The sequence below is a fragment of the Balaenoptera ricei genome, chromosome 6, assembly GCF_028023285.1.
Source record: "Balaenoptera ricei isolate mBalRic1 chromosome 6, mBalRic1.hap2, whole genome shotgun sequence".
NCBI classification, from domain to species: Eukaryota; Metazoa; Chordata; class Mammalia; order Artiodactyla; family Balaenopteridae; genus Balaenoptera; species Balaenoptera ricei.
In genome coordinates, this window is record NC_082644.1 from 80,234,591 (window position 1) to 80,258,033 (window position 23,443).

A 23,443-nucleotide genomic window follows, 5' to 3' on the forward strand; every position below is an offset into this window, starting at 1 on the left:
TATATTTACTTATTAGCTTACATATCCATGTGCTATATCCTTATTATAAAATGTTATGAATTAATTCAGGACAGAAGAATTTTTATAGTAAGCATAATTATATGTATTTCTTCTAGATAATATTGGGAAAATGTTATCTATGTTCCTGAAAGATGTATAAGCAAATCTGTTTTATGTTTTGTATACTGAAGGCTTTTTTTATTTCAAACTTAGATGAAACTTTTTGTTCTATTTTTCTAGTATATCAGATGTACTTAAAAAAAAAAAAAACTCGAAAAAGTTAATGACTGTTAATAGTATGATGTTTAATCCCTTATGACTGCTCTGCATTTGGATCAACAAAGGAGCATTTACCTTAATTTATGTTAAGCATTTTGCTTATAATGAGCTTATATTAGACTGTAGTAGATAATTGCCTTAATTGTTCAGCTTTTGGTTTAATTTATTCAGCCAATGACTTGAATCTCTTCTAATTCTTAGGTTTATCAAGATTTTATCTCTATAAATTATTATTCTCTATTTCTTAGAAAATGACTATTTCAGATTTTTAGTATTGAGCTTACAAAAAAAGAAGCTAAAAAATTTTGCTCTTGAAATTTCTACCTGCCTAGCATTGATTCAAATTAAGTAGAAATCCAGGTTGTGTATGCTAGGACTAAGAAATATGTGAATGTCAAAGAATTTAATTACTGTTTTCATCAAAATATAGTATTCTTATCTTTTTGGAGTAAGTAAATAAATTAAAACAGTGACCATTAAAATAGTCACTACTGGTATCAGAGACAATTTGTCTTTGTCTTGCATCCACTGCTCTCTCACCCTTGGTCAAAATCAAACAAAGTCTGCTGCTTCTACTGGAAGCTGGAAAGAACATAGTCTGTTGTTATGTATTGTGTATGCCTGAGAGAGGAAGGGTTTGGTAATTTCTTCATTGACTTCTTGATTCCAACTATGCTAAGCATGCGGCCTTTCTAAAGGAGAAAATGCTAACTGCTTGTTTGCAAGAAATTTACTGAGTACCCTGTGGTTGGTCTGTGACACTTAATTCTACGGTACAGGTTTCACAAAGGTCCTTATGAATTTATCTGGGAAAAGTTCTGGATATTTTAGCAGTGCCTTACCATTTTAATGAAAAGAAAATTGGAGGTAGAATTACATTTATTTAAAATCTCTTAAACAGTAAAAAGATTTAAAATAATATTCTAGTAACTAGTAAACTTTGTTCATGTGACCTTAGGGATTCATCCTTAAGTTTTTAGCCCTTAGAAGTGGCATACATTCTCTTAACAGTATAATTGGCCTTGTTCTTTCTGTTTCTGTTTTCCTGCCCCAGTGCAATAATCTTTTCAAGCTTCTCTGCTGACAGGTATTAATTATTTTTTCAGTTTAAAAAATGTATTTATTATGTTAATTTTATTTGAGAAAAATTTAAGCCTGAGGATTGCTCTGTGTTTTCTTGATGGAGATATAGGACTTGGACAAAAATATCTTCTTATTCCTCATCAAATATATAGAAAATTAGTTCAATTTTGGGATTTTAAATGAGATGAACAGTTCTTTTGTTTGTTTATTAGTGGCTCTGTAATTAATTAGAACTTTAAAAATGGGAGTATCCATCTAATAAAGTCTTGTGAGAAAGCTGAGTTTGAAAGATTGACTATGTAATACCACACCTTTCCATATCCTTTAACTTTATTTATATTCCAAATTTCTATGTGGTCATTGCCTATGTATAGAAAAAGGGATAAAGGGATGGAGTGTTCTTCTCTCTTCTTTTCTAAGGGAATAATCACTCATTCTCTGTTTTCCTTTATGTCTACTTGACACTTGAATAACATAGTGAAAACTGGCAGGAAGAAGAGTTTATAAAAATCCTAAAATTGTGAACACCTATCACCATGGATAAATAATCTGTTTATAAGAGCCTATAAATGAAATTAATTGATGCTCACATTGGTATAGATATAACAAAGTAAATCCAGAGTAATATTACTGACTTTCGATATTCCTTATTGAAAAGGAAGTTGGAATAAATTTCAATTTGCTTCTGCTTTTAAAATAATCAGAATTTTATAAATTTTACCTTTTGAAATTATTCAAAACATATCATTGATGCAGTGTTGAGTGTTGACTTTAAGGTCATGTTATGAAAATTAACAGATGGAGCCATTTTAGATCTGTGAGTAGGACATCAAAGTTCAACATGAAGTATGTGCTGCTGTATTTTACGTCCCAGGGTCATATACACTATAGAATGATGACTGCTGTGACAGCTACTATAGTAGTTTGTCTGATTTAAATCCCATGGTGAAATTTTGCATTATACTTTTCCTATAGTGATGGGAGGAGGACCAGAAACAACAATCCAACTGTTACTGAGTACTTTTCTACTGTATCTTCAAGCTACAGTTTTTTCTTTTATAGGTTTCCTTGCATATTTGTAATTTATTGTAGTAGTCCAAAATATTAAAGGTCCTATAGGGTCTAAATAAGATACACAAATTATTCATTTAAGTCAAATAATAATTATGATGGATATGTAAAAAGAATGTCAGTTTTATTTATTATCCTATCCCTACACCTTTGAAATAAATGGAGATCAATTAAAAATGTTTAGATTGTTAATGTAATCTTTAATTTCAGTAGATGAATATTCAGATTTATGAAGTGCAGTGAGTACAAGCCATACTATACAAAACCTTACAGAAAGGCCTGAATCAAAGAAGAATGAAACACATGATTTCAAATAACACAAACCGTGTTAGGGAGCTAATTAAAATAATTTATGATGGTCATATGTAGGAGTTTATGGCTTGGTTTGTTTTAATGTGGTAGACCCATTTTCATGTCTGTAATTATCTCTCAATCAGTATGATAAATTTATTTAACAATTATTTCATATCAACCAATATGTATATAGGAATAGTGTACCTCCAAATATCAGCTTTAAAATAAACATTTAATAATTTTGTAAAATTGGTTTTTAATGTAACCATCTTTATTGCATATACATATCCTACACAGTGAAATGGTAACAAAGATATCTACTCAATTTGCATTATGCTATTTCTTAGGGATCCTTAATTATTTGAGCATTCAAAATATAGTCATTGTGTTTTTATAAACAGATAATCAGGATAGTATATATAATTCTTAATTGGGAATGCTATGTTTTTATACTGTAAATTATTATATGTGAATAGTTTGTTAACTCTATTATGTCTACAAAGGTTTTTTGAATGTATTCAATAAAACTTGGAGTTTCTTTGAATTAAAAAATTTAGAGACTCGCACTCCATGGAAAAAGGTAAATCTCTCTTGCGAATCACTGGACTAACATTGATTCTCAATCTACAGTTTTAGTATTTTACAAAAGATGTGAAATTTTTAAAAACTTAAAGTAGATTATTTTCTACATTGTTAAAGTAATATATGCTCAGTAAAGAAAAATAGGAATAGAAAGGAAAAAATTTACCCTGTCTCCCCACCATTTATTACAGTGTATTTCATTTTAAAATTTTTATTCATGTAATTATGATTCAAATATATAAATTTATGTTATATATTTTTTATTTTATTGTAAATTTTTATAAATAGAATTACTGTTAACTTCTAAAGATTAAAAATGTGACCCATTCGGTCCCCAATGTGGGAAACCTGGTCTTTACTTCTGGAATACGTTATCACCAGCAGGACCTTTCTATGTTTTTATAGTTGATGTAGAAGCTTTTTCTTTTTGATTGAACATATTTTTACCTTTTGACTCTGCCTTTAAAAAAAAAAATTTACCCCTTAAATAAATCTTCTCCTCTTAAAATTCATTTGTGTATGTGCATGTATGTATAATCTTTGTGGGTTTCATTGTGTACAGATATTGACAGCTGGGTTGTCCCGTGGGGGTAGTATTTCTCAACCATTTCAGACATTTAAAAATTTTATCTGTGTTTTCTTTGACTCTCTTACATCTCTTACAAAGATATCATAGATGCCACTATATAAGTTGTAGAAGGGAGGCTGTTTTCGTTTGTTGTGTATTTCTTTTCTTTCAGAAATTACAGATGTTTATAATTAGCTTCAAATACTGCCTTAATAGCAATTGGAAGATAACTACCTTCAGCTGATGTGGTCTTTCCCTTTACTTCCGGAGGAGAATTACAACTGATCTGGGAAAAAACGGGCTTATCATAGGCAGTCAGATCACCAGAGTAGTGCTGAACATTCTTCCTGGCTTCATCTGAAATTTTGAGTAAGTGGACAAGAACTAGGAGATAAAGGCCCATTGGATTTCACTCTTCAATTTTAACTCTTCCTCTCCAGAAGCATACTTCTGAATGGGATGAGAAAACTGAAGAGAGCCAAATTCTGTTATCAAAGCAAATTAGAGTTAGCATCTCAGATAAAGCAGATGCCATGAAAAGATTACCTGTCCAATTTGGATACAATTCTCATACCTCATTTATTAGCTTACTAGAACTCTCTTGGAGAGTCTTTGGCACATCATTTTTGAAAGCATATACTTTTGAACATTTAGTAGTAAGTCCCACTAACTTTATTTTGGGCCAATGGACTAACTCACCCCACTTAGAACCTTCCAGAATTACATAAAAATAACTGTGTGAATAAGACCTTGAAATTGTGTCTTTTTCTGGAGGTGATGATTCCACTTAGGGGAGGTTCCAGTTTTCTCTTTGTCAAAAAAGTGTACAATGAATTTTTAAATTATTTTTTAATCCAGTAACTGAAATGAGACTAATTTGATTACTAAATCTTTTTCAAAACTTTGTCATCATTTCATCCCATAAATTTATAAATATATTATGGAAGGATAAATATTAAAGTAGCACATTTAACTTTAAAAGAAATAAAAATGTTAAGCTCAGATAGGTTCAACTTGAGTCTTTCTGCTTACCGAGGATGTGCAAATAGAGCTAAAAATCTGCAGTAAGTTTTAGTTTAAAATCTCTTTAGTCTTTATTTAGCTAAATGTGCTAAATTGTAACCTGGGATTCAACCCATGACTTCTCTACTGATACATGAGAGCCCTACCTTACAATGTTCCTTGGTTACTTTCAACAGCATATAGATTCTCAACATAACTTGAGCTTAGTAAAGTTCATTCATATTTTTTTTTAGTTTGTGCTCTAACAATAATATTGTTAGAAGACTTTATTATAGATTATGAAAAGTCTTCTTTATTAGCCAAATATCCTGTGAGAGAAAAGCTTGTTGTCTTGCCAAATGGAACAATTCATCTTCATAGAAAATTATATTGGAGGCCACTTTCATTCATCTAAAAACAAAATTTAGTGTCATCTATAAAAGGAAACACCATGTATAGTTTTTTGCCAGTTAAGAGTCTTTAGTTGTAAATTCAAATGAAACTGATATCCTGTCTGGTGATGATTCTGATGAACTGTATATCAGTGAAAATTTACCGCTAAAGAATCTTATAGGAAGCAGTATGGAGAAATGTACGTTTAGACATTTTGTGAACTTTGAGTCTGAGTTAGTTGTTTGTTAGTCTTACTGTCTTCCAAAGAGATAATTATCCCTGGGTATTATATGAAATTGAAGTATTACAAGAGATGTGACACAGCTTGTGAACTATCTGAATCCATATTCCAATGAGCTGTTAAAATGGGATCCCACTTCATCTACTGGAATATATGTATTTCTTCTATGCTAACTCATTTTGACAGTAAAAATACCTGGGGTGCAGTAATACCGTATGGCTCAGGGCCTGGATTCTGGAACCATGTAAACCTGAGTTCAGTACCAGCCTTTTCCTTTTACTAGCTTTATAGTCTTATTCTAGTCTGATCTCATATTCCAGACTATAAAATGAAGATAATTGTAGTACTAACAGTACTTTGGTATATAATACCAAGATAATAGTACCTTGATGGTGTTGCTAGGATTAAAAAGCAAGGTAATATATGTGATTATTAGTACAGTGTCTAATAGGAACTTACTGTGTTTTCATTATTCCAGATGAATAATAACCAGTGTATGCTGGTTCTGGTCATCATTATTCTGTATTCCTCATTTGTCTCCTCTTTGCCAAAATAAAAAACCATCATTAAATTTTGCCTTTTTTTTTTTTTCTTTTAAGGCTAATAGAATAGTTAGAACGTTTTTTTTTTTTTTTTTTTTTTTTTTTTTTTTTAAATTTATTTATTTATTTATTTATTTTTGGCTGCATTGGGTCTTCGTTGCTGTGCACGGGCTTTCTCTAGTTGCGGCAAGCGGGGGCCACTCTTCATCACGGTGCGCGGGCCTGTCACTGTCGCGGCCTCTCTGGTTGCGGAGCACAGGCTCCAGACGCGCAGGCTCAGTAGTTGTGGCTCACGGGCTTAGTTGCTCCGCGGCATGTGGGATCTTCCCGGACCAGGGCTCGAACCCGTGTCCCCTGCATTGGCAGGCGGGCTCTCAACCACTGCGCCACCAGGGAAGCCCAGTTAGAACGTTTTGACGGTTTCCACACATTAATTGGTAAGCGATAGAAACAATAAAACCTCAGTGATTTGGACTGCTCTGAATTATTTCAGTATTTTGAAAGAAATGTTACTCTTTTCAAGTTTATATAGTATCATGGGTCAGTAAATGTTCAATAGAGGTTCTGCTGGAACTACATTAGAGAGACTTTTGTAACTATCCACTTACAGTACTTCTGACCAACTTCTCTGGCTCTTCTTGTAGAATGTATTAGGTACGTTAATTAATGGTCTGCTGTTGTCAGTGCACATAATTATGTCATGAGCATAATTCTGTCCTTTCTCCAGACTGTTTTAGTTGAACCAGTTGGTGACAATTCACATCTCTTAAGATAATAGTTTCTTTTATTTGATTTTATGTCACAGTGTTATGCTCAGCTGTCCTGTGTAAGCTGTCAGCATAGTTTATACTTTGGCTGACTGTCAAAATAGCTTATTTGCATGGGAGGAGACAAAAGTATGGGGGAGGGATTAAACAAAGCCTTATTCCTCTTCAGATTTGATGACACAGTCAATGAGATTCAATTTTTTTAAAAAACCAATTTGCCTCACATAATAAGCTAAATACCAATTCTTCACTTGTGTTTATATTTGTTCTGCTATATATATGAAATCATTGAGCTTTCAGGTAATGAATTTCTACAATATTTGCCCATGAAGCTTAGTTGAATACCTTGTTTTTCCTGGCTATAGCCCTCAGATCTGTTATATTTAAAGTGAATTGATAAAACCTTTTTTATCCCTAAGCCTTAATCATATTACTCTAAGGAAGTTATACTTACTACATTTTTCTCTAAAGAGAAGATTACAAGTCATTTATTTATTTACTTCTTAAATAATTGAGAAATGGTCACATTTACATTTTAATTTGTTTACCTCCCTGAATTTTGTCGTTTTTAAAAGTACACTTAATTTTTTAGTATAATCCGTTGATAAACTTTTCATCTTTCCCCATTGTCTCCAAACTATTCAAATTAGCCAGTCTATAAAACCATTTATTCATTATCCAGTAGATTTTCTTGCTCGATAGCATTTTGTTCTTTATCTTTTTCATCTAGATGAATTTCATTTTCCTTTTATCACTCATGCTGCTATCTTAAAATATATATATATACCTCTATGAAACTCATCTTCCAAAAGAAACAGATATTGAACAGATTTTGTTTTCGTTTTTTGCTTAACTGTATTCTTATCTTTACCCAATTTTCTTAAATATATTTGCAATGAATATTAGTACCTTATATTGTTTGCGATTTAAAGTCTTCCGTGTTAGTGATTTGTTCCTATCATCTATCTTTTCATATTTTGCTTTGTTTTTTCAGAAATGTGTTTGTTATAGAACTGTGCTACTTCATAGCATTTAGATGGTTGGAAAGTGTTAGCAGTGTTTTCTGTATTACTATAGTTGTTAGGTGTGTTCTTTTTCTAAAGTACTGGGACTTATCTGGCAGGAAATACGGATATTAGTAGAGGATAACCCTGACACAACTGTCTTTCCAGTTCCTACTTTTTGTGTGTTTCTAACGTATAATCAATTTGGTTTGGATTTATTTATATCTAGTAAACTAAGGCTTACATACTCAACTTTTCTAATGCAAAAGGGACCCTTATCAATAACCATACATTTTGTTACCTGTAGGTTCTGACAATTATATATAACGAATACAGTTTCCTTTGTGTTTCTCTGTTTATTTCTTTAAGAAAGTTCTTAAGTGATGATGGATAATTCGTATATTCTTTTAATGAATAAGGCAAAAAATGCTTTTCCTTTAACACTATAGCATGTAAGTGAGGCTAACATGTCTATAGTACTGGCTATTGTACTTGATACTTCAGGCAAATTCGTTGATTTTTCTGCCTAGCTTTGGTCTTGATGCAAAGACTACATGTGATTCCTAGCCCTGGTTTTGCTAATTCTTCATTTATTTTAAAGGGTATCCCAAATTATTTTAGTAGAAACATTCATACCTATCTGATTGGGGTGGAGGAAGATAAGGTATTAATATTACACTATTTGAATGCTGTTAACCTAAAAAAATTAAGCCAGCCTGAGCAGCTTTAGCAGCCTTCCTCAGCAACATCCAGCATCCAGGGATACTGAAGACATTTTTGAGGTACCATGGAAACGTGTGACTGATACTATCATGGTGTAGTGCAAGGCACTGGAATTAGAAGTGAAGGAACCACTTTTTTGAGCCCAGTTTTGCAACTGACAATATGACCCCAAGCAAGTCACTTAAATGTAATCTTAACCTAATAATACAAGGTTGTTGTGAAGATTAGATGGGAAAGACACTTAAATGATCCTCAATTTCTTCATGTGTAAAAGGAAGAGATTAGTTTGGATGAACAATAATACTCCTTGAGGTCTAAAATTCCAGGTTTTCAAAATAATATAAATGATGTTTTGAAAAGTATAAAGCATCATATGTAGTGAATTTACAGAGTCAAGTAATTTGGCAGGAAATTGTGACCAAAGGCATGACATTTGTAGATTCTTTACAGCATGATGAAAGATGATGGCTGATAAGTTATCACATTCTCTCCCATCCTTCTACGGGATTTAATTCAAAGTTGTAGCTTCTCATTAATGCTGTTCTTATTCCATAGTCGCATGTTTTAATGGAGACTGACCAGCAAAATTTTGCTGTATATTGAGTTATCTTTGATGTTTATTTAAAGATTGACCATTCATGTTTCAAGTGTTGCATTTAAGGTTTTTGATGAACTCCAAAAAGCACTTCATGAATTACTTTTTTTTAGCTTTTATCTGATATAAGATGCTATTGTGACTATTAAAAGTGGTTTAATTTCTTAAATGTACAGATTAGATTGGGTCTGAAAAGTGGAAAGTGATGAAAGGCAGACTCAACTGTAATACACAGACTTAACATAATATTGAAATAGAAGTTAATTACTTAGAATTGAACCATTAGCTTTCAAGTTATTTGAAGATTGTAATCTATTAATGGGGTTTATAGACTCTTGTCTTCTAGTAGTAGCGATGTTCTTGAGGAAATCAACATTTGTATTCTATATTTTAAAACTTGGCTATATAGAACAAAAGAAAATAAATACTTTCAAGCTAATTTCTTTTCCAGTACCAAAAAACTGAAACAAAAGGATGTAAAGTTAAAAATAAAAGCTTCACTTCTAACCCCACCTCCACCGTTATCCTTCCCAAGCCCAGAGATAAATGCTATGAACAGATTTGGTGTGTTACCACGAACCCTTCCAGAAATTTTTTATGTTTATATAAATAAGTGTATGTGTATGTGTTTCAACTCCCCCGTTCATTCTTAGTAATTTATTTTCAGTTATATCTTGCCCATCTTTCTGTATCAGTACACACATATCTACCTTTTTTTTAAATAAATTTATTTATTTTGTTTATTTTTGACTGCATTGGGTCTTTGTTGCTGCACGTGGGCTTTCTCTAGTTGCGGCAAGTGGGGGCTACTCTTTGTTGCGGTGCGTGGGCTTCTCATTGCCGTGGCTTCTCTTGTTGCGGAGCACAGGCTCTAGGCACACGGGCTTCAGTAGTTGTGGCTCCGGGGCCCTAGAGCGCAGGCTCAGTAGTTGTGGCACACGGGCTTAGTTGCTCAGCAGCATGTGGGATCTTCCCAGAGCAGGGATAGAACCCGTGTCCCCTGCATTAGCAAGTGGATTCTTAACCACTGAGCCACCAGGGAAGTCCCAGATCTACCTTTTATTACCCTTGTAAGCAGGATTGTTTCTTTTTCATGCATAATGTCCCATTGTATGCCTATACTCTAATTAAACAGTCTCCTGTTTCTGAATATTTAGGTTTTTCGCATTTAACAGAATATAACCATGAAGATTCCTATAAGTATGTCTTTGCATACCTTTGCATAAGATAAATCATAGCAGTGGAATTGCTGGCTCAAAGGATACATTTATTTAACTTGAATTTTCTTGATTTTGAGTTAGATTGAACATTTTCTCATGTTTATTGTCAGATTTTGTGTTTTGCTAGACTACCTGTTCATATCCTTTATACATTTTCCTATAGATTTACTCATTTTTCTTCTATTGGTTTATTCATATTACTAGAATTCTGTGTGTTATGAAATTAGTTATATATCACTGTATTGACAGATATTTTCCCAATTTATCCTTTGATTTTTGTTTTATTTCTGTTTATTTGCTTACTGTTTTGCTATTCATTAGTGTTTAATTTCCACACTTAACTTTTTTTTTACTTTAAGTTTTATGGACCTTGTGTTTTATATTTAAGCCTTCACTTTGATTATTAAAATGTTATTTTATTCTAGTACTTCTGTAGTTTCATTTTGAATAGTTAAATCAGTGATCCATGTGGAATTAATTTGGTGTAAAGAGAGAAGTAGGAAAAAATAAGAGAGAGAAATAGGGATCTAGCTTTAGCCAGCAAGTTGCTTGAAGCACCATTTACTTGAAAATGCATGTTTTTGACCAATAATCTGAAATGCTGTCTTGATTTTATAAATTCCTATGTTTGGATATATAGGATTTTATAAAATCCTATTGCATTTTGGTCAGTTTCTGGAATCTGTATTCTTTCTATTGATATGTCTGTATATAATTTCCACTAGCATCAAACTGTTTCACGCCTGCAACTTTATAAATTGTATTAATATCTGCTAGGATAGTTCTCATTCTCTTTTCATAACTTACTGGATAATATCACTTTTTTTCTAGATAAATTTCATTATAATATTGTCAGATCACTTTTCCGCCTCCCCAAAACAAATTAACAAACATCATTTTGGGATCACATTGAGTGTGTATGTATAAAAATGGGGTGGGGGAATAACATCTTTATTATAATGAATTTTTATATTCAAGAATAAGACATGGATTTCCATTTTCAAATTTTCCGTTATTCCCCTCAGTAGACTGTTACAGCTTTTATCATACAAATTCTGCATGTTAAACTTATGTGTAAATATTTATCTTTATTACCCTTGTAAGCAGGATTGTTTTCCTTCCATTTTTCAAACTGATTATTGTGTTTATATAATAAAGTTACTGGATTTTGTGTACTTGAGTTTTCCAGATACTGTCATCTGAAAGTAATTTCTACTCTTCCTCTCCAATATTTGATGCTTCTTTCTCTTAATAATTTATCATTTCTTAAAACATGACCCATTTTACCTAGTTTTGCAAATTTATTTGCATAATTTATATGTTAACAATTTTTATTAATTTCTTCTGAATCTCTGGTTATGTCCCTTTTTCATTTGTAATTCAAGGAATTGGGGTTTAATTGCCCTACCCACTACAGTAAATAGTAAAGATACTCTTTCCTCAATATTATGATCTTTGAAGTTAGAAAATTCTTCCATGCAGTTAATTTGTATGTTTTATCCTGCTGTTGTTTTTTTTTAACTTCTGTCTCCCATAAAAAGTCTATTGTATCAGCCTTCTAAAGCAACCTTATTATGAAGTCACTTGTTAGTTTTCTTCTAAATTACATAATTTTAGTTTTTTGATATAGCCTCATGGAACACAATTTTCCAGAATCTTTATATTCTCTTCTGGAATTCCTTCAAGAGGTCTAACATTTTTGGCTAAATTTTTGATGTATCTTAGTCACAGTTACATTGCTTGCCTTTAAAAAATAATAGTCTAGCCTGCTATATATTTTAAATAGCCAGAGTAACTCCATCCTCAGAGCAAATGATATTGAGAACAGATTTTAAAAAGCCTATTTTGCTTATGTAGTTAACTTTATATTTTTTGAGACAAAGAATTGTTGATCATGTCATGGATAGTGTTTCAGCAGTCTTAAAGATAAATAAAGGCTATTGCATATGCTGGTCCTGGGGTTTCCTGTTTGTCCAGAAACGATCTGCTCCTTAATTTTGAATGAATTGTGAAATTGGCAAAGAAAAGCATGTTTGTAAGGCAGATAATGAAAATTCCAGGGAAGAGGCAAGGTGGGAGCTAATAGTAATTTATGTGATGCATATGTTTAAATATGTGTTAGTGTTTACATGTGTTTTTGTACAGGTATGATCAAATACTAATCTGTTTTCCAAGACAAAATGAATGTGATCGTTTAATAGTAACTTCAGTAGGTTCCACTTAAACTTTGTAAAATAACAGTATCTTCTAAAAATCTAGCATTAAACACTGGTATAGCTGCAATTGAGTAATCTTGAATAAAGCAGTACAAATAGGTGCTTTTAAAAAGGAAGCAGAAGTGATTTTGTGAATATTCAACTTTCTGACAGTATGTTTACTGTGTAAGTGCGCTAATGATTTGCCCCCTTGAAAAAGGTTTTTAGAGGATCAGTAAGGCATTACTTGTATGAGAATAGGATATTATCACTTTTCTCACTCTCATATTTTTTTTTTTAGGTCATGGAAAATGGAAGATTTGCAAAATACAAATATTTTACCCATGTCATGATCAATAAAACAGACATGTTAATGATAACCAAAAGGTAACTTTCTTTCTCTAATATAATTTGATAAGGGGTTAACTGATAGCCACTCATGAAGTGAAGCAGTTTTTATTCACATCTTGTTCCACATATTTAACACTGATTCATACTAATTATGGTTCTCTTGCTCTACAAGCCTCGTGCCTAAAACTTTGCACACATACAGATAAATGCATAACCATGCACAAACATGATTTTAAATTAAATATTTTAGTATTTGTTTCAACCAACTAAATGGATAGAGAAATTCCTGTAAAACTATCCTCTCAAGGGTAAGCAATACCATTCCTTCCCCCTCTCCGAAAAAGTATGCAATTTCAGGTTACCCCAAAAGTCAGTAGTCTTCTGGTGGTATCTAATCATTAGAATGTATAGAGATTCACTCACATAAGTAGATATACCACTGGAGACATTCGTTTTTTTGGGATACTCCCAACTACAGCCAAATCTCCAAATAAACCTGTAGACAGTAGAGGGATACATGTAAAAATACACAGTGGCATAGCCTCGGAGGGGCAAGTGTTTGCAGGAGGTATTATTATGAAACCACGGGAAAGAATAAGCAAGTGCAGTAGTAGGGTGGATTTTTCTGGATGACGGAGAGTGAAACTGTGGCTGAGGAGGAGAGATTATGGCTAAATAGAAAGGAGTGGCTAATTAAGCTGTGTGGTTTTGTTCACTGCCAAAAAGGTAAACTTATATAAGCATCTTGTTGGTTCAAGTTGACTATTGAACTTAGCAATCATTTTTAATGTTTTTAATCCTAATAATTTCTGAGCCCCAAATTTATAGCACTATCTTAATTTTCTTGTTTAAAAAGTAACATAAAATATACAAAACTCACACAGTATTAGAAGGTATAGATGTGAAAGCCAGTATTCATTCCATCTCAGATACCGGTCCCTCTTTTCCCCTTCCTAGAGGCAACTACTTTTGTATCTTTGAAATATTCTATGCCTATACAAGCAAACATGCTATCAAAGCATACATCTGCCTATAAAGGCATACACATACATATTTTAATGTAAATAGGAATCTATTATAACACCATCCTGTACCTTAATTTTTTGCTTAAGATCTATGTCTTAAAGAGTATTCCATGTCAGCATATGGAGATCTTTCTTAATTTGTAAATGACTTCCTGGTATTCATTCAGAAGTATGTGCTATAATGCACATCTAAGTTGTTTCTGAACTTTTATACTTACAGACATCAACAGTCATTTTTCTTCATAGCAGCATTCACTCATGTTTTATTAACCCTTCTCCCCATTGACTGAGGGAAGGATGACTCATCAGAGTTAAACAAGAGTCAGTTGCAAAGTTTATTATTTCCAGATCTTGCAACATGTGTTTTTTTTTTTGGCTGCGATGGTTCTTCGTTGCTGTGCATGGGCTTTCTCTAGTTGTGGCAAGCGGGGGCTACTCTTCATTGCGGTGCGCGGGCTTCTCATTGAGGTGGCTTCTCTTGTTGCGGAGCATGGGCTCTAGGCGCGTGGGCTTCAGTAGTTGTGGCTTGCGGGCTCTAGAGCACAGGCTCAGTAGTTGTGGCGCATGGACTTGCAACCACATGTAGTTGTTCCGCGGCATGTGGGATCTTCCCGGACCAGGGATCGAACCCGTGTCCCCTGCATTGGCAGGCGGATTCTTAACCACTGCGCCACCAGGGAAGTCCATTGCAACATTTTAGAAATTACTTTCTTCTCAACATAGTAGACCTCTTTAAATGAGGTCACATAAACCTTGACAGAGTAAGTGTAGTAAGCTTACTACATATCCATTGTAAGTTGTAATGATTGCACTAGTTGTAGTTGATTGAAAGATGATATTTATACTTAGGAGGTCCTTTCTTTCCAAATGTTGCACTTAAAGATAAAGGATCTTTTAACCAGGAGAGGGAGTACTAGGTGCCTGAAATAAGATTAGCCTTTCTTTGATTTTCACATGGTTGAAGATGTACTGGAAGACCAGTAGGTTTGTTCCAGCAGCCCCTATAATCCAAGATTGGTGAAAGAGGGGATCAGAGGCAGGAGATTGAGATGAAAGAGATAAATCTTAATTAGCTTTCTCCTTTTCCATTCTAGCCAGGTGCCAGCTGTTTCTTTAATTTAGTCCCTTAACTTAAAGTATATGTCACTTAAAGAAACCTCTGGTTGTACCTAGAATTGATGTTTCAACCAGAAAGAAGATTTGGGGAAGAAAGACCTTTGAAGGAAGAATTAAATAGAATTATTATAGACAGAATGAATTTTTATCTCTTGATTTCCTTCCTCAAAATGGGGGGAAAACAAGAATTAATTTTAAAAGCCTCTTTCTGATACAGATTGGTAAATATATTACATGGAGCCTTAGTATTAAAAGCATTTTGTTCTAAAGCATTAATTACATGAAGGTTCTCCAAAATATTGCTTGGTAGCTGGTTCTCTAAATTTTTCCTATTTCTTAAAAACATTCCTTATACATTTTACTTTATAAGTACTTTATGTTTTCTAATATAAGTATGTTGTGCTTGTACATTTCCCACTAAACGTTGCTACATAAATTTTGTTATGTTTTCATTCTCATTCAGTTCAAACTATTTTCTAATTTCCTTTGAGATTCTTTGACCCATGGATTTTTTTTTAGAAGTACGCTTTTTTTTTTTTTTAAATAAATTTCTTTATTTAATTTTATTTTTGGCTGCTTTGGGTCTTCGTTGCTGTGCACAGGCTTCCTCTAGTTGTGGTGAGCGGGGGCTACTCTTCGTTGCGGTGCACGGGCTTCTCGTTGCGGTGGCTTCTCTTGTTGCGGAGCACGGGCTCTAGCTGCACAGGCTTCAGTAGTTGTGGCTCGTGGGCTCTAGGGTGCAGCCTCAGTAGTTGTGGCACACGGGCTTAGTTGCTCCGCGGCATGTGGGATCTTCCCAGACCAGGGCTCGAACCCGTGTCCTCTGCATTGGCAGGTGAATTCTTAACCACTGCGCCACCAGGGAAGCCCTAGAAGTATGCTTTTAAGTAAGCATTTGGAAGTATTCTTGTTATCGTTCTGTTACTTGTTTTCTAGTTTAATTTCATTATGATCTGAGAACATACTTTGCATGATTTCAGTTCTGTTAAATTCATTAACGTTTCTTATAACCCAGAATATAGTCTCTCCTGGTGAATGTTCTATGTGCCCTTGCAAAGAATGTGTATCCTGCTATTATTATTATTATATTATTGGATATAAGTGCTTCAGTTTTTAAAGTGGCTTCTTTCTTTCTTTTTCTGAGTGGTGTGTTGTTTGTAACAAAAGGAACGTTTGGACAGCTTACATGTGAGTGGCAGTATAGTTTTGATGAGTTTACCAAAGAGCCATTCATTGTTCATGAGAGAAGGTTGCGCATTGAAGCAAAGGTATGTTGAATAGATTTTTTTGAAAACTTGGAACTGAAAACAACACATTAAAATAGTCTTTACTTTTGTAATGTTTCTCCCTCTTTTTTACATGTTGCTTGGTCTTTGTATGGTTTTTCTTTACACCTGCTGTCTTACTCAAGCTTAAAGAAAAGAAAGCTAGGCCAAGAAAAAATGTGCTACTTTATGTGCTCTTACATGGACCACAGCGTTCCTGGGCCCTCATTTTATACTCAGTAAAAGAACCGCAGATTTCCCACTGCTATCCAAGGCACCAAAGTGAGATATTTGTACACCTCAGAATCACTAGCAGTTGCCTACAGATTTTTTTTCCCTGAAAATCTCGCTGATGGACACTTGAAAAGTTCTCACTCTAACAGCCCATTATTGATAGTTCTTTCTCTCTTTATAGATATTATCTTCCTAATTCAGTTATAATCTTCTTGATTGCGGAGACCATTTCTCACTCTGATTTCTAGCAGCTAGAACAGTACGTGGTATTTGGATGTTGATATAAAATACAGCAAATTGCTAGTCATTTGGTAAATCATCAGAGTCTCTATAGCCATTGTAAGTTGTAATGATTGCACTAGGTACTGTAGGTGACACAGAGAAATATAAGATAATGTATTTGGCCTCACAGTATTTGACCAGACACCTATGTGAAAAGGGCCACTTTGGTACTGGCTATATTAATCAGAAATATGTGACTCAGCCCAAGTTAGTTTTGTTCACTGTTATTTTTGTTTGGTTTGATTTTGAGGGATTTAATTGGCTCATATAACTGAAAAATCCAAGTCTATATCTTGTAGCTTAATTATGCTCAAATGATGTCATTAGTATTTATTCTCACACCCTTCCTCTCCTCCTTCATTCTGTCCATCTTTGCTGCCCTCATCTCTAGGTTCTACTTTCTTCAGTGTTGTCTTCATTCTCAAGCAGGCTATCCTTTGGTGACACTATGGCCAGCAGAAGTTCCAGGCTCATATCCTACTAGCTCAGCAGAATGAAAGCTTCTCACTGGGTCTCACTGGGCCACCTTTGGTCACTTCCTTGTTCCTGAACCAGTCACTTTAGTCAGGAGCTGGAATGGGCCAGCTGGCCAGGTGAGGGTCACGGGATCACTGTGGTGCTACCGAGAAGGAAGGGTCAGCTCTATATGAAGTTTTGGGAGTGAAAGAGGGTGAAAAATAGTTACCCAAAGAAGATTCAAGAAACTGTTACTGGAAGAAGGGGCATTGGATGCAGACAGGCAGAAACAACAGATTTCTTCTAGACTAGCCTATAGAACAGAACTATCCCTAGGCCTTGTGCTTAACTAGTGAAGCCCATTTATCCAATCTTACCATTCATTCCAAAGACATGGGGCAGCTCTTAAGTAGACTGGATGTTAGTTTTTGAGGATCTTAGACCAACTTACCCATTGAGAATTTCTCTGATTCACTCAGAAAATGAAGAACCCTGTGGCCATATATGAAATGATGGATAATAGTAGCTGTTAGACTCTGCTGTAGCCCATATTGCATTTCCTGGCTTTTTTATCTCCAAGGATAAACTTCTTCTTACCTCCTTGATTTCTTCCCCTTTCACCTTTCCCTTGAGACCTTATATCAGCAATCATCCTTTTTTTTTTTAATAAAAGAATCTGATTTCTTCTGGAGTCTATATATGCATGGTTAGTTGAATTACTTATAGAAATTGTTAGACTAGTAAAATATTGCTTCTTCTATGTCCTTACCCATGGTTAATAGAAGTAATCACCACACTCCTCCTCGATAATCCTGTTCTTTCTATTTGTCCCTCTAATGCTTAACATCCACCATTAGGTAGTTCTCCTCCCACAAACACAACAGAATACCAAACAAGTTTAAAAAGTGGAGGACAATCGTATAGGATCTAAGACCCACCCTGATTTCTTTGATTCTGAAGCTACATTCTTGCTGGTTTAAAATGTCAGAAGTTACATATATAAACACATACATACACACACATACATACCTATACAACACATGTGTATATGTATGCACACATACATGTGTACATTATTTTTGAGCTGAATTTATCATGAGGCCATGGCCAGATATCAAGGACTATCTGAGACATTATTTGGAGAGGGAAAACAGTGGTACTGCTTCTAGATTGATCTCCTTCCCATCCTCTGCGTCAACCCTTGATGGCTTCTGCAACTGAAATCTCACCTAAAACTTTTTATCTTAGGTTTAGTGATAATGGATGGCTTAGAATTTAGTCTTTTTTTTTCCATTTATGTTTGATTCTTCTTGATTTCTCATTCTTGGCTTTTTTTTGGTGGCATTTCTTTATGGTATTTCTACAGCTAGATTCCCATGTTAATGAAGCTACTTATTCTATTTATAGGAGCGGGTGAAGTCTGTATTCCATGCCAAAGAGTTTGGAAAAATAATTAACTTCAAGACCCCAGAGGATGCAAGGGTAAATATAGTCAATCTTTTGCTTAAACAGATAGCAGCTTCTCATTTCAAAGCCATGTAAGTTGCATTATTCTTTAAGGTAGATAAGTTGTGTTTGTTTTTTAATTTTATGTTTGTGTTTTGACAGTTTTAATATATGTAACTAGATAATATTTCCCCCAAATTATTTTTTCATTAGATTGAATTCAACACACCTACTTGTCTTTGAAATCAAATTGTTCTCTTATTTTAAATCCTAACTGTAATACTTTGCCAAAAAAAGCCGACAAATGAAAGAAATTAATGCCCTCTAATGCTAATCTACCAGCTCCAGCAGGAAAAGTATAGCCCCACGTTGTTTATTTCTCTACTGTATAGCTATAGTGATTTTTTTTCTGTAATTACTGTAGCCTGGCACAAGGGGAAAAGAGCCACACCTGTGGTCAGAAAATCTGGGTTTAAATACTGGTTCTGTTCCTTCTTGACTATAGGACCTTGGGGAAGTCAGTTAACCTCAGCTTCCTCAAAATGTGAATTATGTGAACTGAAAAGCACTATACATACTTTAGGGATTATGGCAATTATAAGGATGTGCACTGTCAAGAAAAGGAAGACTATGAATTGATTATCTACCTCGTTGTTCACAACTAAGACATTATTCCTGACACTGAAGTATACTCACTGTGTCGTGAAACTTACAATAAGAACACATGGGTTCTTTACTGAATCCCTGAGCCTCCCGACCTCTCTGTGTTGGTCCTGGCTGGTTATGATTATTTACCAGTTCACTTCTCACATCTGGAGCTCAAACCAGAAACCTCTCCCACCCATACAAATGTACCTTGGACCATTTAGCATGTGCTGTGCAATTTTCTATCTAGACATTGTGATATAAGGTAACACTGACATATTAACAGCAGAAAACTGAAAGGAGGCCAAGTTACAAAGAAAGAGGGATAAAGTTACTAGACCCTCAATATGCATGTTGCCTGGAACAGGGAGACAGTAGAGCATGATGACAGCATGACTTTCAGGCCATCTTCTTTGTGCTGCTGAAGGACATTACCTTCAGTTTCTCTGTAATAAGTTTTCCATTTAATCTCTGTCACTGTGTTATTTTATCCCAGAAGGTTTCTTTTTAATCCTCCTGCTCTGCCAGAAACATCCAGAAAAGGCTACCGAGTCCATTTCTCTTTCTCTACTTATCTTAGAGCTATTTTTACTAGGTTCTTCTTAAGTAGAAAAGCACAAATATCTTTGCTTAAGCTTTTCATAATGGGATAACACCAGTATCACCTCCATGGCTTTTATTTGTCATGCAGGCCTAATGATAATAGACATTATTGACAGAAAGGTTTACAATTCATTTGCATTTTAATTTTGTGATTTCAGATCCTTTCAAATTAGAAAAATGTATCATAAAAGCACCTAATATGCTCAAGAATGTTGCTATGCTACTACCCACTGTAGAATTATATGTAATTATTCCTATTCAATCAGTAAATCCAATATATGGAATCGTGAGGGTTTGTGATACAGAATTGGCATAGGTTGAAAGGAATTCTACATAGATGATTTTCACACTATGCCAGAGTTATTCAATCCAGCTGTCAAATTACCCTTCTCTCTCAGGATACTTCATTTTACTTTGCTTATTCTGAAGATGAACATCTAAGTCCAAAGACCTTAGAAAAACATTATTACTACTGTTAAATCAAACCCAGTACCATTGTCCCTGAGTCATCTGGGCCATTTAAGTCAGTGAATGATCTCTCCTGCATAGAGAATTTAATTATTGGCTATAGCAGTATACTCCTAACTAAACTGGAAAGACAACTTCTAGATTTTCATTCATTATATTTTGTCATTGCAAGTTCACTGAAGTTAAGTAAATGTTGCTTCATTTCCCCACAACAGTGGATCCTCAGAAAGCTAGAAGAAGCAAGAGAACCTTCCCCAAGCCTCTGACAGAGACTGCTGCCTGAAGATACACAGCAATAAATCATTACAATTTCTACCTTGTACCTTCTAAAACCTGTTTGGGAAGTATAGTATAGAAGTAATTTCAAGTACTTTTAAAAAAAAATCAGAATCAAGTAAAACAGTTATGTGATTAAACTGTTTCAACTCTTTGGGGATCCATTTGGTTTTCTAACTTGAATCATGCATCTGGTTACAATTCTAATTACTTTATAAAGGAAATATTTCTTTTATGAATCTTAAATATTTGCTCCAGGTGATTCTCTGTAATGGTGGAGAAATGGCCCATATTTAGCCTAAATTTAATGGAGCTAAATGTAATGTTCCTAGTTCACATTTTACAGTTCTATCATGCTTACTTCAAGGTCCCTGAATGAGTGATGGGTAAATGATCAAATCAGACATTGCCTTAGTGGTATCAAGATAACCTTGGTGGTAGTTTCTTTAGAAACATGAAGTTCTTTTTACAGATAAATATTTTGGTATGATTTTCCTTATTTTTTTAAATAGAGAGTAGGTTTGAATTACTATATGAAGTACATAGCATGACTATGAAAAACAATCTTTTTTATTTTATATAATACAGATTGACTAATACCCCTTCAAGCCTCATCCTAAGAAAGGCTTGAAGAAATGAGTGTGCTACCCAAAAAGGGAAGGCCCCTCTCAGAACTTTCAAGCCTTAGAAATACTTCCTCAAGCCAACTCCTTGAGATCTACTTGGTTTACCAAGGTCATGTTTAATAGATTGCTGACCTTAAAGGAAAATTCCTTAGGCCTTAACAATACCAACTTCCTATTCACTGGTGGTATGAAATAAACAAAAGTCCCACCATCTTAATACGAGTTATGCTTCAGAACAGACAGCCCCTCTCTATATGCATGTCGGGTAAATGTATGTACCCTAAAGTCTAGCCCAGTAACCTGTCCTGTTGGCAATAGATTGAGAATTTCTGGTTTGCTTTCTCTACAATTATTCAAGTGAGAATCACTCTTTTAAGTGTATACTTGTCAGAACAAAAATCATGGGCTGCACATTAGTAAAGATGTCATGGAGGGTCTTTTCCTTGATTTTTGTCCAAGATCCTTGTACCTTGATATTAATGGACTTTTTCAAGTGAAAGGGGATGAATATATGATTGTGAACCATGAAGAGAATGATGCAGTGTCTTATTTAGTTATTGAATAATACAAAGTATTTGATGCATGTTGTGCGTACCGCCAAATTACTATAAACTGTTTTTAGAATTGGAGACTACATAAGTCAATGGTTGTGAAATTCTCCTCAGATTCCTTGCTTTGTTGTAAAAGCTAAAATAAACAGCATGCCAGACTGTAATTGTATTTCTTCCTGACGAAATCTTGCTACTAAATACTATTGATTTTCCTCTGATTACAAATCTCATTGTTTATTAATAATAGTTTCCTTCAGAATTTTTTTTCTTTGCTGAACATAAATTTAATCATGAGATGACAAATTTCAAATCTCATCATAGTGCATGCTCCCATGATGACCTTTGTTCAAAGTAACATGCACTTTTTCTCTGTTGCTGAGCTCTGTCAATTTTGCATACGTTAGAATTAAACCTAAGAGCAGAGGTAGTCAGAAAGCTTTTATCAGATTGTCCTCATCTGAAATGTTGTTTTACTGGAGTTCTAGTCAGTGCCATTAGCCAAGTACCTCATTACCTACTCCAGTTTCATGATTTTATTCTCAGAAAAATACAGACCCATAACTCTTTGGGTATCCCATAGTAAAAGGGAAAAGTCTAAAAGAGTAAGGATAGAAATTCTTCTGGTATCCTCTGGAGGCCAGGCGAAGTGGGTCTTGTAACTACTATACATGCAAAGCCAGTGTGCCTATCCTTCCCGTTCCCTTACCAATGAGAACCTAGAAATATCCTTCCTTATTCTTTCTCTACCCATCAATCATCTACCCACTAACACCTCCCATCAATTCCTGTTTCTAGAATGGAAAGACCCACAATTTCAAGAGCAGTAGTTTATCAATTGTCTTAGAAGATTTTCTTCATCTAAACGAAGAACATAAGTAGATCACTAGATGCGTCAGTCTTTTTAGCATAACATTTTACAATTTACAATTATGTGTTTGATTCTGTAGTCTTTTTCTTGGATATTACAGAGTCCATAATCTTATGGTATTTAAAAATAATCTACCCTGAATTATATTTAACTGTGTTTAGTGGCTCTCTGCTTGAGAATTGCAAAGTTGTCTTCGTTTTTTGGTAATTGCTATGGAAGATGTCCTGAGTATCCTGTCCTTTATCTCTTTGTATTGATATTATGTGTTAGCTATAGCCCTATACCCTTCATGTATCCTGATCTGTGATTATTGTATGAAGCTGAAGGCAGAGTGTCTGTTCCCTGCCAACTCTCCTCCAGAAAACTATGATCCCTAGACATAGCAACTTTTTTTTTTTTAAGAATCAATTTTATTTATTTATTTATTTTTGGCTGTGTTGGGTCTTCATTGCTGTGCGCGGGCTTTCTCTAGTTGTGGCGAGGTGGGACTACTCTTGGTTGCAGTGTGCAGACTTCTCATTGCGGTGGCTTCTCTTGTTGCGGAGCACGGGCTCTAGGCGCATGGGCTTCAGTAGTTGTGGCACACAGGTTCAGTAGTTGTGGCTCACAGGCTCTGGAGCGCAGGCTCAGTAGTTGTGGCGCATGGGCTTAGTTGCTCCGCGGCATGTGGGA

At 34.4% G+C, this 23,443-nt stretch overlaps 1 protein-coding gene across 3 annotated transcripts in view; it reads left to right on the forward strand.

The window, feature by feature from the left end:
• The window catches only part of VPS13A (vacuolar protein sorting 13 homolog A), a 258,210-nt gene extending 236,087 nt beyond the window's left edge, over positions 1–22,123 (forward strand). For 2 of the 3 annotated variants that reach the window (XM_059924955.1, XM_059924956.1), the window contains 4 exons: positions 12,861–12,946; positions 16,196–16,319; positions 18,696–18,770; positions 20,666–22,123. In XM_059924955.1, the coding sequence (XP_059780938.1) occupies positions 12,861–12,946; positions 16,196–16,319; positions 18,696–18,770; positions 20,666–20,716 (336 nt within the window). In that variant the 3' untranslated portion in view covers positions 20,717–22,123. The remainder of the gene's footprint in view (positions 1–12,860; positions 12,947–16,195; positions 16,320–18,695; positions 18,771–20,665) is intronic. The other variant, XR_009503701.1, reaches the window with a different exon arrangement.
• The last annotated feature ends 1,320 nt before the right edge of the window (positions 22,124–23,443 follow it).